General features: G+C 51.3%; 1 protein-coding gene across 1 annotated transcript in view; it reads right to left on the bottom strand.

Moving 5' to 3' along the window:
* Window positions 1-13713, bottom strand: part of CACNA1E (calcium voltage-gated channel subunit alpha1 E) — a 463628-nt gene that overhangs the window by 45828 nt on the left and 404087 nt on the right. The window contains exons 31-36 of the mRNA XM_045297985.1: window positions 13503-13704; window positions 12092-12256; window positions 10816-10926; window positions 7239-7322; window positions 6291-6416; window positions 2921-2986 (exon numbers count right to left, since the gene is read on the bottom strand). Coding sequence (XP_045153920.1) covers window positions 2921-2986; window positions 6291-6416; window positions 7239-7322; window positions 10816-10926; window positions 12092-12256; window positions 13503-13704 — 754 coding nt within the window. The remainder of the gene's footprint in view (window positions 1-2920; window positions 2987-6290; window positions 6417-7238; window positions 7323-10815; window positions 10927-12091; window positions 12257-13502; window positions 13705-13713) is intronic.

The raw sequence follows: 13713 nt of genomic DNA, 5'->3' as shown, positions 1-13713 counted from the left end.
TGGTAGCATCCTGCCATGTTGCCACTGAGTTCGGATGCACGAGTCTCTGTCCCTATCTGCTTGTGGTCTTCCTGCACCCTGCATCACCTTTCTGTGCCAGCAGCCTGCGGCACATGAGTCTGAAGAGGGCCCTGGCTTTAGTAACTTGAGTTGGATGGGGCTGGCCTGCCTTACTGACATAAGATTGCTTCTGGATATAAAGCTCTGTCTTATACTAGATTTTTTTCTCTGTAGACAGCCCAAACTAACACAGCCTGTGAAGCTAGTTATCCAAGCCCAGGACTATACTGGTGAAGGCATTAAGGTCCAGAGAGGTGCAGTGACTTGACCAAGCTTTCCCATCTGGTCAGTGGCAGAGCCGAGGCTGATAAACTCACCTCACAACTACCTGTAGCCCCAGAGCTCTTTCCGATAGCCAGCAAGGTACTCCTCCTTTCTATTTGAAGTTCTTCTGAAAAGCTCTCTTCTTCCTTTGACAGTTCAGAGCAATGATTCCCCTCGGAGATCCATCATGGTGCTATTTATATTTTCCCAAGGCGTGTCCCCCGCCTTCTTTCTGGTGTGTACTGGTGTGGATTACTCTGTTCCCTGACTGTGCCAGCAGTAATCTCTCTGGCAACAAGCTCAGATGCCTGCCCCGTGCACAGGGCTGGGTCTCTGTCAGGGACTAGGAAGAAGCCAGAGAAGCGCAAGACCCAGTGGGGTGGATTCGAGAAGGTGCTCTTATTTTTTGGAAAGAAGTCTATGGGGAACAAACTATGAGGCATTACAGGGGTTGTGAAGATCTCAAACTCATAACTAGACGGCTCCTACCACCTCCCACTAAAGGGTCAAAGAAAGGGGAAGAGGAGGCAAAGAAGGTGGGAGAAGATGTGGGAGAAGAGAAGAGGGGGGAGAAAGAGAAGGAGCTTCTTTTAGCCACAGCCGCTAAAAGAAGAAAAGGAAGAAAGGTAGCGATGGTGGAAGCAGAAAGAGAGAGAAGGAAGATGAGGGAGGGAGAAAAACGCCCCCACCCAGCAATGTCTACACACCAAGGAATCCCAGCAATGGCAGCACCGGCAACACCATCAGCATACCGAGTATCAGCAACAGGCCAGACGGGAGAGGGGCTTATTCTAGCTTACTGTGCTGGAAGAGGGAATGTAGACACCATTTTAAGCATGGCCAAACAGAACTTCATCACATTTGCATTTGCCTGTCCAAGAGCATCCAAGAGCACAGGTGGCATAGTGGACGGACACTGCCAAGTTAGGCTGCAAACCCTGAGGTCCAGGGTGGCGGGGGGGTGGAACGGGGAGTGGAGAACAGGGGTGGGGGGAGGGGGGAATTAGGCTGTCTGTTCCTATACAGGCTGAGAATTTCGGAAACCCACAGTGGTGACTCCACTCTGTCTATGGGTTGCTAGCAGCCAAAAAAATGGGCTCTCACAGTGAGTTTGATTTGGTTGGAGAGCATTTTCCCTCTAGAACAAACTCTTTGGGAGTGTGAAGGGATTTCAGAGGATCCTCAAGCCATCCTTAACTCTTGGCAAGAATTCTGTTTGTGACACTGCTGACTTCCTCGTGACCGGAAATCCAAGGTCTCACTGCTTTGCAGTGGATTCCAAAATCTTTCTTTCAATATCCCCAATGAAGAGGCAAGCATGCCTTACTTCTCAGACTTTTGGACACTTGACATCCTGTAGTATTTGAGGAGGAAAAAACATCCCAGTAGTGACGTGCTGTTAGAGAAGGGGTGGACCCGAGAAGCGCAGGTGGGGAGAAAAGTAAAGCCTGGAGAAGCAGCAGCGCCACCCTGGGCAGCCTCCCCAGGTGGAGGCGTCCTGGAGAAGACGCTCCTCGTCCAAAGGCAGCCTGATGGCCTGACTGCAGGAGCCTGCAACCTGGCGGAAGTTCTCTGCTGGGGCTTTGCCACGACGTCTCTAGGTCTGAGGGGCTTGGTCTCCCTAAGACAAGCAGAACACTTGGGTATCCAGCCAGGTAAGTTCATGGGAGATGCTGTGGGTTGTTTGCGGTAGGTGTGCACTTTTCTCTAAGCTGAGTGTCCTTTGCAGACATTTTTGTGACCTTTTATACTCAGCAGGAGCCCTGGGAGCCTGGTGGGCCAATAACCGCAATGTCAGCAGTTTCAGCCTCCCCTTGCTCCTTGTGGGAATAGTGAGGCTTTCCTCGCCCATAAAAATGTACAGTCTCGGAAACGCACAGGCACAGCGCTCCCTTGTTCTGCAGGCTCGCCCTGGAATCCATTTGATGGCTGTGAGTTGGTTGGGTTGGGTTGGCTGCTCAGTAGGCCTCTGGCTACCTAGCTAAATGACCAAGATCAGAAGCAAAGCTGATTGTGTCTCAAGCTCTTAAACTGAGCAGGGTGTGGTAACCCAAGAAAGAAACTGCTAGGTCAGTTGCATGCTCCTTTAAGGGAGGAATTCGCTGTCACCTGGCCCTGGGGTCTCCCTAGAAATGAGCAGATCAGCAGGAATTCATGGGCTAGTCACAGTGGTGGCGGATCTGCCTGCATAGACCTTCAGGACCTGACTCCAGCACCTGTGGTGTCACTGTGAACAGGAGAGCAGACAGCTGATCCTCTTTTAGGCATTGTCTAAAGTGCCAAGACCGGATAGAGTGCTCACCAGGCGACTCTCTTCCTTAGACTCACAGGGGCTTCCCTCTGACCAAAGCAGTGACATCAGCTTTGGCTCCTTTCTGTTGGTATACCCGGTGTACAAGTCAGCACCACCATCTGACAAGCCTCTATGAAGGCCTTGGGCCCTCAGAAGGGGGTGACACTGCACATGTGCAATCCCCAAGGGCACATGCATCAGCCTTTGGGAACGTGGTCCCCGGTGAGCACTGTGTCAGAGCACTCTCTGTCTCCACAGCTCAGTTCCCTCCCCCCACCAAGCCCGAGGCATCCACCCTCTCACCTGCATCCCGATGATGGCGTAGATGAAGAACAGCATGGCGATCAGGAGACAGACGTAGGGGAGGGCCTGGGGGCAGAGCAGAGATGCGGCCATTCAGTCAAAAGGCAGGCATCCTGCGGTCCCTGGCAGTGCAGGGACCTTGCCCCCAGACAGTGGTGTACACAGCACTGGGACTGTGTCCTAGGGATGTTCTGTCTGGGGTGTCATGCTGACGCTGATGTCCTTGTGCCCTGAGACAGACGTGGAAACCGCTGGTCGTAGATTGGCTCGTGATTTACCTGCTGTCCAGATTCTCCACTGGTCCAGATTTGTGGCCCAGACCTCCAAGGAGATCTGAGGAAACTCCCTGGACTTGGGATTCAGGGTGCATACAGAATACTATTAACCTGGACCGTTGTGATGCAAATTACATGGCCAACCTCCATCGGGGGCTTCCAGACCCCGATATTACCCCTCCACACTCCCACATGCCATGGGAAGTCCAGGATGGAGAATCTGGAGGCCTAGTGAAATGGCTGGTTCCTTTGTCTGCTGGTCCCTGGTAGGCAGCACCCCTGCCCAATGCTTAAGGCTCTGATGCTTCAGCATGTGTCATATGACATTCCAAAAAACCAACTTCAGCATTAGCCACCATAAAAAATTCCATGACTCTGCGTGGCACAGAATTCCATACTGTGCAAGGTTATTGCCACTTCAAAATAATAACACTTCAGTTATGAGGGTTAGGGGTAGGGGGGCAGGTCAAGCAGAGGTAAAGTCAGAAAGGATCCTTGGTGGCTGGAGAAGGAAGGAACCAGGCCAGGGTGGGCCTCGAAAATCCCGAGTGATCTCAAGCTGACGTGGGTGCCCCTCTTCTTTAACACCAGCCAACTCCATGGCAGGCGTCTCCCTCTGTCTTGGCTGTTGATGGCTGCCTTTGGGCCAGCCCCTAAGCCACGGCAGCCCTGTGCACAGCAGAACAAGATGGTACCCAGTCCTGCACCATAACCTGGACAGCATGGTGACAAAGCACACGTTCCCTAGCTGAATTTGCGGAGCGGATCACCAAGCCTTTCTTTCCAGCGTGGCCAGGCAGCTCAGGATCAGAGCCGTGAGCAGAGCACATCTCCGCCGCCGACGGGCAGGAGGGAGCACCGCGTGAACACGTGCATTGGCTGGAAATCATACAGAGCCCTCTGCTGAACCGCCACAGGATGTAGGCTGCACGAGCCAGGCAGAGCTTTTCCACAGAGCCCTAGGAGTCTATTTACGACTCAAAGGCAGGAGAAAACAATTACAGGCAACCGAGTGTTGAGGGGAGCACCAGCTCTCCCCTGAAGTGGCAGCCCCAAGATCTGTGAGGAGTGCTGTGAACACGCCCTTGCATAAGGGGTGAGGAGTGGGGGGGCGGGCTTCCTGCTGCCTGCAGTGCTGCGCCCTCTCACTGTTCACCCTCTTCTCCCAGCCCACCCCTCTCCTCTCCCTGCTGGGGGCCCTGGGTGAGCAAGCCCAGTCCCCCAGCTTTGGAGAAAGGAACAAACACTCATTCCATTCTCCTTGCTTGTCATCTTCTAAATTCTAAGGCTCACTAAGGGAAGAGCGTCAGAGCAGGGTGCAGTGGTGGAGAAGTGGGTGCCGGGCGGGGGAAGGGCAGGCAACGGCAGTGTGCTTGGTATTGGGTGGCTCTCTGCTATGTGTTTGCAGACATGGCCTTTGTTCACAAAACTTGAAGCAAAGAACTACGCTGTGTCCCACAGCTGGGCTGGAAAGGGTACTACCTGTCTGTCATAGTGTCACCCGGAGGGGGAAGCTCCTGTCTTCCCTGTTCTTTGTATTATGTGCTGGAATAAGCCAGCCACTTCTGTCCCTTGTTCCCATCCCTCCCTGGGCCCTCAGGAGTATGCAGTCTCACAGGGAACGGGCACTCCGGATGGCCTGAGAGGCTGACGCACATTGCCCTGGCGACTCTGGACCGGCAATAGTTTACTGCAGGGTAGGCCTCTTACTGGAGGAACGGCAAAACAGGTGGGGAGGGGTGGGAGGGCTTAGGAGCATCTCACTGCAAATTCACCGGATTGTAGATCTCTCCCTGTCCTGGAGCTCTGGGACAACAGTTTTGAGGGAGACTTTTGTGGGAATTACGGTGCCAGAATTTCTCTGGACATGATAAAAAGCTGCCAGGGGAGCTCCTGGGAGCTTAAACATCCTTAAAGTTGATATCTTAACAGTAACAAGGGTGCGGGCGAACTTCCTTCCCAGTGATGAGAAATCACCCACCTACCGATTTGCCTTCGTTACATAAGAAATATACAAACCACTGAAATAAAGGAAATCTGTGAACTCATGATTTTTCATTTCTGCATCACTTAATTTCCTTCCAATTTATTTTCAAAACAATTGGAATAAAAAAATCTTTATACACACACACACACACACACACACAAACAAGTAAGCATCTGAATAGCACTTAGGCATCCTAAACCCTTAACAAAATTAATTTTGATATTTTATAGATCCTAAAGATATTAAAATGCTTGGACATTTTCCTTTCCTGAGAGACTCTGCCATTGAAGTGGGCCTCGGTGCCACTTTAAACCAGGTATTTATTACATAGTCACCTCTGTCAATGGCATGAGACCGTTCAAAAGAAGCCCACTGGAACTGCTTTCCAGGCAGTCCTGCTTGCTTGCCAGGCGTAAGGGTGACCATGAGCATGCTCTGCATCCCGCGGTTCAGGAAACGACGCGGGGAGACCTAAAGCTGGGATGCGCGTGACCCCTCTTCCTGTGACACACCACGCAGGGAGACTTTTGGAAAACGACTACGTGAAATAAAACCAGTGACAATGTTTCTGAAATGCAGAGGCCATCTGCCCACAGGCGACCAGGGCTCCTCACGTGGAAGGCACTGCTCAGGGGGATTTATAATCAAGGGGAAAGTGCCCCTCACAAAGCATACCCCCGATTCAGAGGACAACGAGGACCCCTGAGGTACAAAGCCAAGGTGTCTTTTAGGATAAGATTAAATCCCATGGGCATAAGCTGACCATCATCTGGGAAAGCTGTGCTATGCTGTCGTTGTCAGTCGCTACTAAGTCTCTTCCGACTGCTGTCACCAACCCGCCCAACAGTCACCCATGGGTTGATTCCAAGTCATGGCGACCCCAGGTATGTGAGTGAACTGTGCTCCATTGGGTTTTCAACTACTGGTTTGGGGGAAGTAGATCCCCAGGCCTTTCTGTATTTCTCTAATGCTTGGACACACACCCACAGTACTGGCTCCCAAACTCCCAGAGGAAAAGGGGACTGGAACAACGGTGCCCGATGGCATGTGTCCTGGCTGTTCTGTCTGTGATAACACGGCTGCCCAGCCCTTGGAGCGGAGCTCTTACCTTGAAAGACTGCACAAAGGTCCACAGTAAAATGCGGATGGTGTAGCCCTGTCGCAGAAGCTTTATGAGGCGGGCAGCTCGGAAGAGCTTCAGGAAGCTCATATTGAAGCCACTGGTGTTCACCAGCTGGTGGACCAAAAGCAAACAGAGTTGACGACAGTTCACTCGTGACAGAACAATCAATCGAAGCACCAGAATTTGCATACATACCCCTTTTTAAGATCCTAACATTGGACACCCTGTCTGTCTTTTGCAATGCCAACTCCAGCTGACAGGTCAGTTAAGCCCATCTCTCAAAGGCCTCCTAGTCTACCCTCTATTCCCACAGAGAGGGACCAAGAGCAACCACCCTGCACACATCCTGCCAACCCAGCCTTCCTGTTCTGCTGTCCAGTGGTCCCCACCCCGCGTGCACGCAGAAGCCACCGAGGGCAAAACAGTTGTCCTCCCGGCATATGTCAGCTTTCTAATAAGCAAAAGGAATTATGATGAGTTCTCCATATTCTTTTAAGGATGAACAAACCTAGGGAAACATTTCAGCTCTGAGAACTTAGCAGAGAGCCGGTACCTTCTGTTGTATCTCAAAGTACGAGAGGGCTTCAAAAGGCTCATGGAAATATTCCTTTATCTTTTCATTTCATTTGCCACCAAGTGCCCTCATACCTATCAGAACCCTGTGCACACTAAGCTTCCCTGGCATCCTCCACTGCCACTCGCCCCATCACAGGCTGCTTTATGAGGCATGCAAGCTCATCCTAGCCTTCTGTAGAATTCTGCGCCAGTCCGGGTTTGCATTCTCTGGCTGATGGTAGGGCGGTGGAGGAGAACTCAGCCCTCAGCGGGGTACACATTGGTTTGATCGGGGGTTAGAAACGCACATATGCAGAGGGCTCTTAAAATGCTACTTTGGGGCCCAGTTTATAGAGAAAGGTCCCATCAGCTACTCACCTTGCTGTCTGTCAGGATAATTTCTGTGATACTGCCAATCACGGTGATGAAGTCAAATATATTCCAGGTATCTCGGAAATAGTTCTGCAAGTGAATCCGGCCACGGAAACACCAAGAAGGGGTGGGGGTGGGGGGACATGGAAGAATAAACAGAAGGCGCATAGACCTCACCATTACATAACGCCACGTGGTACGGGAACTTGCCAGTTGGCTCTCGCTTTGGCTTCAGGTTCCTGTTTTCAACAGGCATGTCTGCCCCGCCCACCCCTCACCAATTTGATAATTTCTCATTATCAAATTACCATTGAAGACCTTGTTTTTAAATGTCATTACAAAATTCACAAGTGAGAAAGCGTTTTGGCCAAGAATATCGATGAAGTCTACAAGGGAGAGGCCACCACTGTCACTTATAAGACATTTATTCACAGTATTGCTCTCTATTGCATCACGGGACCCTATGGAAATGACTCACCACCACCACCAAACACCACAGAGCTCATTATGAGCAAAGGCGACAAACGTGCCCCACATTGAGGTTTTTAACACGAACTGATTGGCAATAAGGTGAATCGATATTGTCTTTCCCTTCTCTCTGTGTTCTGTTGTACCTCGAGAGACGTAGTGCAGTACAACATAAGGAATCAGTGATAAGATGAAAGGGCTGAAGAAACGGAGGAGAGATAAAGAACCGGAAACACCCACCAGCCAGACTACAGTCTCTTAAGAGGAGAGAATGGATGGCCTCCCACCTCTCAGGCGCTGATGAACACACACCTTGGACTGTATTCCTGGAAACAAAGAGGGCCCTGAGAGCTATAAAACATCACCTGTTTGTGCATGGGGGGCACCTCTCATAAGAGACTCATAAAGCCCTGCTTGGGGTCCAAGCCTCACCCTGACTTTACAGGAAGGAATCCAGCATGGCCGGATCCCTACGATATATGCTCAATGAGGGTCAGGCCCTTGGTATGCTTCCTCCAGATTCAATCCGTCCACAGATCACATCAGTGGGTGCTGATGAATAAATACACTCCACCCATAAAGTCTTAGGTGGGAAAATTGCTGAGAAGAGTGGGGAGAGAGGTGTGACAGGGAGATCAGTGAAGCAGAGGGACAGAGACCTCACCTAACAGGCCAGCACCCACTCAGGTCTGAGCTCCTTCTGTGTGTTAGACCTAATGGGATACACACAGCCAGGCTGTTATCAACCTCAGTTAATGCACGAGGAGAGCGCTGAGGTCTGTCTGATTGCAAAGCCACATGCACGCACTTTCCATCAGAATACCTAGTCCATCATTGGTGGAGCCAAGTTGAGTCTCTGTTCCTCAGTTCTCAGAATCCCCTCTCGTATTGCCTAACTGAGTTTGGGCTTCCTAAATGTAACAGAGACAACATAAGTCTGGTTCATAGAGGACCGTGGGCCCTGCAATTCAGCTGGGGCTGCTGCCCAGCACGATGTGGACAGGACAGCTCAGTCTGGCACCGGACAGTATATTACAGTGGCAAAAGCATGGGCTTTATAGTCCAATACAGCTGGGGCTGAATCGTGCCTCTGCCTTTATTAACCCTGGGCAGTTTCCTGATCTCCCGTTAGTCCACAACGTAAAATAATAATGCCTATCTAATAGAGTTGTCATGGAGATGAAAGGGAAGATATGCAGAAGAAACTTGCTACTTAATAGGCAACCAATCTAAGCTAATTTCCTCCTTATCCCTACCCTTTTTAATGCCACTCGATTTCTCAATTCTGTTTTTATTGTGCAATTCTGACCGTGAGTTGAGTACAGCCCACAGTGACCCGGGAGGATGGAGCAGAACTGCCCCACGCAGTTTCCAAGGCTGTACGTCTTCACAGAAGTGCCCTGCCGGGTCTCCCTCCCACTGTCTTTCAGTCAGCAGCCGAGCACTTTAACCACCGCACCACCAGAGCCCCCGGGAAATCCAAATCCTAACAACAGTGGTGCTAAGGAGGCTTTCTGCCATGCCGACTTCACTGCGTCCTTGAGAAGACCCGAGAAAACCGTGAGCACGGGGCATTCTGCACACCAGGTGCTGTGGCAGTGACTCCGAGGGCCTCGTACAGTGTGAGAATGCCCCCAGACCTTGAATGAAACTATGGGAGGGAAGATTAGAAGCAGGCAGGCTTCAGGGCCGAATCATCTTGTTAAGCCAATAAGTATGTATTCAGCCTTCACCATAATTAGACGCATAATTGGGGACTCGAGTTACTGAGGATGTCAATACCACATGCGAGTAGAGTAATCAAGATGCACGGAAGCACTTGCCCTCCCCTTCAGGCCCCCTGCTAAGGGCCGGACTACATCATAAAGCCGTCTTTGTTGGTGGCAGTGCATGTTGTTTTTGTATTTCCTCAAGACTCGAAGCACTCAAAAGGGGGTTAAACAAGTAACAATGCAGTTACCTGCAATGGGTTCCCTGAAAGTCTCCACACACCCCCAAATCATAGGAATAATATAGAAAAGGCCCATAAGGAGACTAGAAGTAACCCCCATAATCAGCACTCACGGTAATCAAGCCCAGCCCAAAGCCCCTGCTCAAGCGGCTACCAGACAAAACACGGATTTCGAGAATAAGCAAATGTTGTTCTTGCAGGGAACGCCACACACACACATATAATTTGAAAGTGTAGCTTACACTCTAAGTAAGTGTGAAACAGTTGTCAAGTGGGCTTATCAGCAGCCCACTGATTGCCCTGTGCATGATGAAGCGAGTGGGGGCTACTGGGGGGGATGATTTTGTTTATAGGATGCTGATGCAGAGGGTTAGGTTTTCTTAACACCCCGGAGAGCAGGTGCAAGAATGTGCCAAACAATTATAGTTAGTAGCTGAAGAGAAGCAAAAGGAGGCCCAGGCCAGGAAAATTCATCTGCAACCCTCTCAGAAGCAGAACCAGCACGCACACGCACCCCTACATTAATGGTCATTAACCTTTGTAAGCTTCAATAACAGGCATCTATTTTGGGTGACAGAAATTACTCTTCCTGTAACCAATGGGGGTGGCAGACAAAGCTGATTATCTGGCAGGTTTGCGGCATCCTGGTGGTGCACCAGTTAACAGAAGGGGCAGTCATTTGCATGCACTTCAGAAGCCCCTCAGAAACCCCTGTGGGGCAGTGTGCCTATCGCATGCGGTCACTGTGGGTGAAAAATCAACTTGGGGGCACCCATTGACACCATAGGTATGTGACTAAGAGGGACAGATATTTCTCCTTACCTAGTATGATCCTTACTTTCTCTCTACACCTCAGTGGCAGTTTGGGGAAAACCCAGACCGTCACTCCCTGAGCCTCAGAGAATTTGAGAGGAGCAGGGCTGATGGCGAGACCTATGCGGAGCGGGGGGTGCAGATTCCTCTGTCCTCTCTCCCAACACGCTCACATATCATGTTGTCTCTACCACGGCTTACCGAGCCATCAAAACAAGCCCTCCATTTGCTGGGCAGCTGTGTGAACCCTTTCAGAAACATCAGGAACTACCCCTCCTGCCACAAAGGCCTGGGGATGCGCCAGCATGCAGGGACCACAGGATCGATGCTGACACTGAGGCTGGGACATACCAGGAAGCCAAAGGCAATGATCTTCAGGACACATTCCAGGGAAAAGACCATGGTGAAGGCGATGTTCAGGTACTTGAGAGCCAGTTCATAGGTACAGGGAGCAGAATAGTACTGCCAAGAAGAGAAAGGGGGAGAGAAAGATGATCAACGCCTATGGTGAGCATGGTAATGCAGGTCACTGGGCCGCCATCCCTGGTCGCTGGCCTGTGGCTGGGGCTGGAGGGGGGATGGCATGGAGCTGGAAGGAAGGACCTTCCCTGTGTAGGGAACCAGGCAGAGCAAACAAAGGGAAACAGCATCCCATGTCTCACCTAGACTACGTATTAGAGAAATGGAGGTGGGCAGAGTAGAGACTTTTTCTAGAGTTTTAGCATTCGGTTAAGACCCTGGGAGGCCTGGTGGCATGTTAGGTTAGGTGTGGGCCTACAAACTGCAAGGTTGGTGATTCTTCGGGAGAAAGATGAGGCTCTTTGCAGAAAGGTACGATTTAAAGTCTGAGAAACTCTAAGTAGGGTTGCTATGAGTTCGAATCAACTCAATGACCATGAGTTGAGACATCCTGGTGGTCAGCAGTTCGCACCCTCCTGCCGCTGCTCTCCGGGAGAACTGATGCGGCATGGCATCTGGCTTCCACCAAGATCTGCAATCCTGGAAACCCTGTGGGGCGGCTCTCCCTGTCTTATCAGGTGTCTGCCAGTTGGAGTCAACTCGAAGGCAGCGAGTCTGCAGTGCATGGCAACCCCTGGGTGGCACAGTTGGGTAAGTGTCCAATTATTAACTGGAAGGTTGGTGAGTCAAACTTGTCTGAAGGGAACCTACAAAGTCAGGCTTGACGATCTACTTCCAAAAAGACTCCCCCCAAATCAGTTTGCTCTGACACATGTGGGCTGCCCAGGTCAGAACCCACTCCGTGGCACTCCTGTGACAATGTTTTCTGAAATGGCAGTAAGCGGGCTCAAGCCTTCCTTACTGGTCTGACATTCCTTTGGGTCACAGCATTATCCGGGTGTCTTGCTATACACTGCCTGTGTGTGAAGCCAACGCCATCCCTCCCAGTTGTCTTGAAAGCTGCAGGATCTACTAACCGTGTCACTGTGTTCTAGCCCAGGGGCCCAGAGGCTGGGCTCCTGAACAAGGTCAGGTCTAAGTGAGATTCCATGGGGGGACAGTACGGTAGAGTGCTTGCGCAGGGCGCCCAAGGCATCCCCCGACTGCACGGTGCAGGACAGTCACAGAGGGGCAAGCCTGCCCCCACCCCCAGTCACCACCTGCTCACCTTCATCATGAGCACGACCGTGTTCAGAGCGATCATGGCCATGATGGTGTACTCGAAGGATGGCGACACCACAAAGTGCCAGACGCGGTACTGGAAGGTGTGCCGGTTCTGCGGCATGTAGCGGGTGAGAGGCTTGGCACTGATGGCGAAGTCAATGCACGCCCTCTGCAGGAAAGACGCGGTTGTTAGTCCCAGCTCCTGCTCTGGAAACAGGCACAGTGGGGGGCTCGCGGATGGTTACCAGGAGGGAAGGGGCTTGGGCAAAGGTAAGTTAACCCAGCCACAGAGAGGGCCTGGAGCTCCTGGAGAGATGATCCCTTAAAGGAGTAAGACTAGGGAGGAGGGAATTGTCACACTGCAGGAGAGCTCCGTGGTTCGTCACAGTTTCCTTTAACACTACGTGTGGCTGAGATGCCGAGGCAAGCAATCTTCCCGGATGTCTCCAGTCGGAAGGAAAATTCCTTTGTGGAATCATTTGGATTTATTTTATTCTAAAGGAACCCTGTTCCCAGAATGGTCAAGCACTTGGATGCTAACAGAAAGTCTGGTGGTTCAAACCCACCAGTGGCTCTGCAGGAGACAAGACCAGGCAGTCTGCTCTGCAAAGATGACAGCCTAGGCGGCCCTCTGGGAGAGTTCTCCGCTGTCACACGTGGAGCGATGAGTTAGGGTCGATTTGAGAACACTAAGCATCAGTCACGTCCATTCAGTTCAGTTCTCAAAAACCCTGCCCAATGGCCTAAAGGAACACCAACTAACACCCCACAGAGAGCCAGCACTCAGCTGCGCTAGAAATGCAGTGATGAGACATGTCCTCTGCCCCTAAGGCAGGTACAGGTTAGCAAAGGACAGTCAGGTAAGCAGATGTCTTCATGCGATGAGCTTGGCCCAATTTCTACACTCTATGCTGCATCAAAAGCAGGGGCTGCGCTTTCACCCCCTTCAGTGTCTCAGTGTCTTCCTGCTTTCTGCGCCTCACCCACCTCACGCCTGGGACAGACACAGCGCAAGTGCTCCAAAACGCTCATTTAATGACTGAATATATAAATATATATACACACACACATTTTTTTTATTTTTTCTCTTTCTGTCTTAGGACACTGATTCTCTAGAACAATGGTTGTCAACCTTCCTAATGACACGACTCTTTAACCCAGCTCCTCATGTATGGTGACCTCCCCAACCTCAAAATTATTTTAGTTGCTACTTCATAACTGTAATTTGGCTACTGTTATGAATCGGACGACTGCTGTGAAAGGGTTGTTCGATCCCCGAAGGAGTCACGACCCACAGGTTGAGAACCGCAGCTCTAAAAGGCCAAGAAGACTCCACTGTTCTTCCTAAGGCTGTGGCCCACGCATCCACTGTGCGGCCTGGGTGCATACGCCCACCCCCCAGACCCAGCAGTCACCTCGTTCTTCTCCAGGCTGCACTCCTCCATCATCTTGTCCCCTTGCTCCTGGAAGGTGATGATGATGAGGGCCACAAAGATGTTAACGAAGAAGAAGGGGAAGACCACAAAGTAGACCACATAAAAGATGGACATCTCCATGCGGTTGCTGCGGCTCGGGCCCCGGTCCTCCTCGGTCACATCGACAGAATGCTGCAAAACCCTGTGGGGA

This window comes from Echinops telfairi, unplaced genomic scaffold, assembly GCF_000313985.2.
Source record: "Echinops telfairi isolate 266 unplaced genomic scaffold, ASM31398v2 ScPeMD7_7424;HRSCAF=8462, whole genome shotgun sequence".
Lineage (NCBI taxonomy): Eukaryota > Metazoa > Chordata > Mammalia > Afrosoricida > Tenrecidae > Echinops > Echinops telfairi.
The sequence above is the reverse complement of the archived record's forward strand: the minus strand, read 5'-3'. Positions and strand labels throughout refer to the sequence as shown.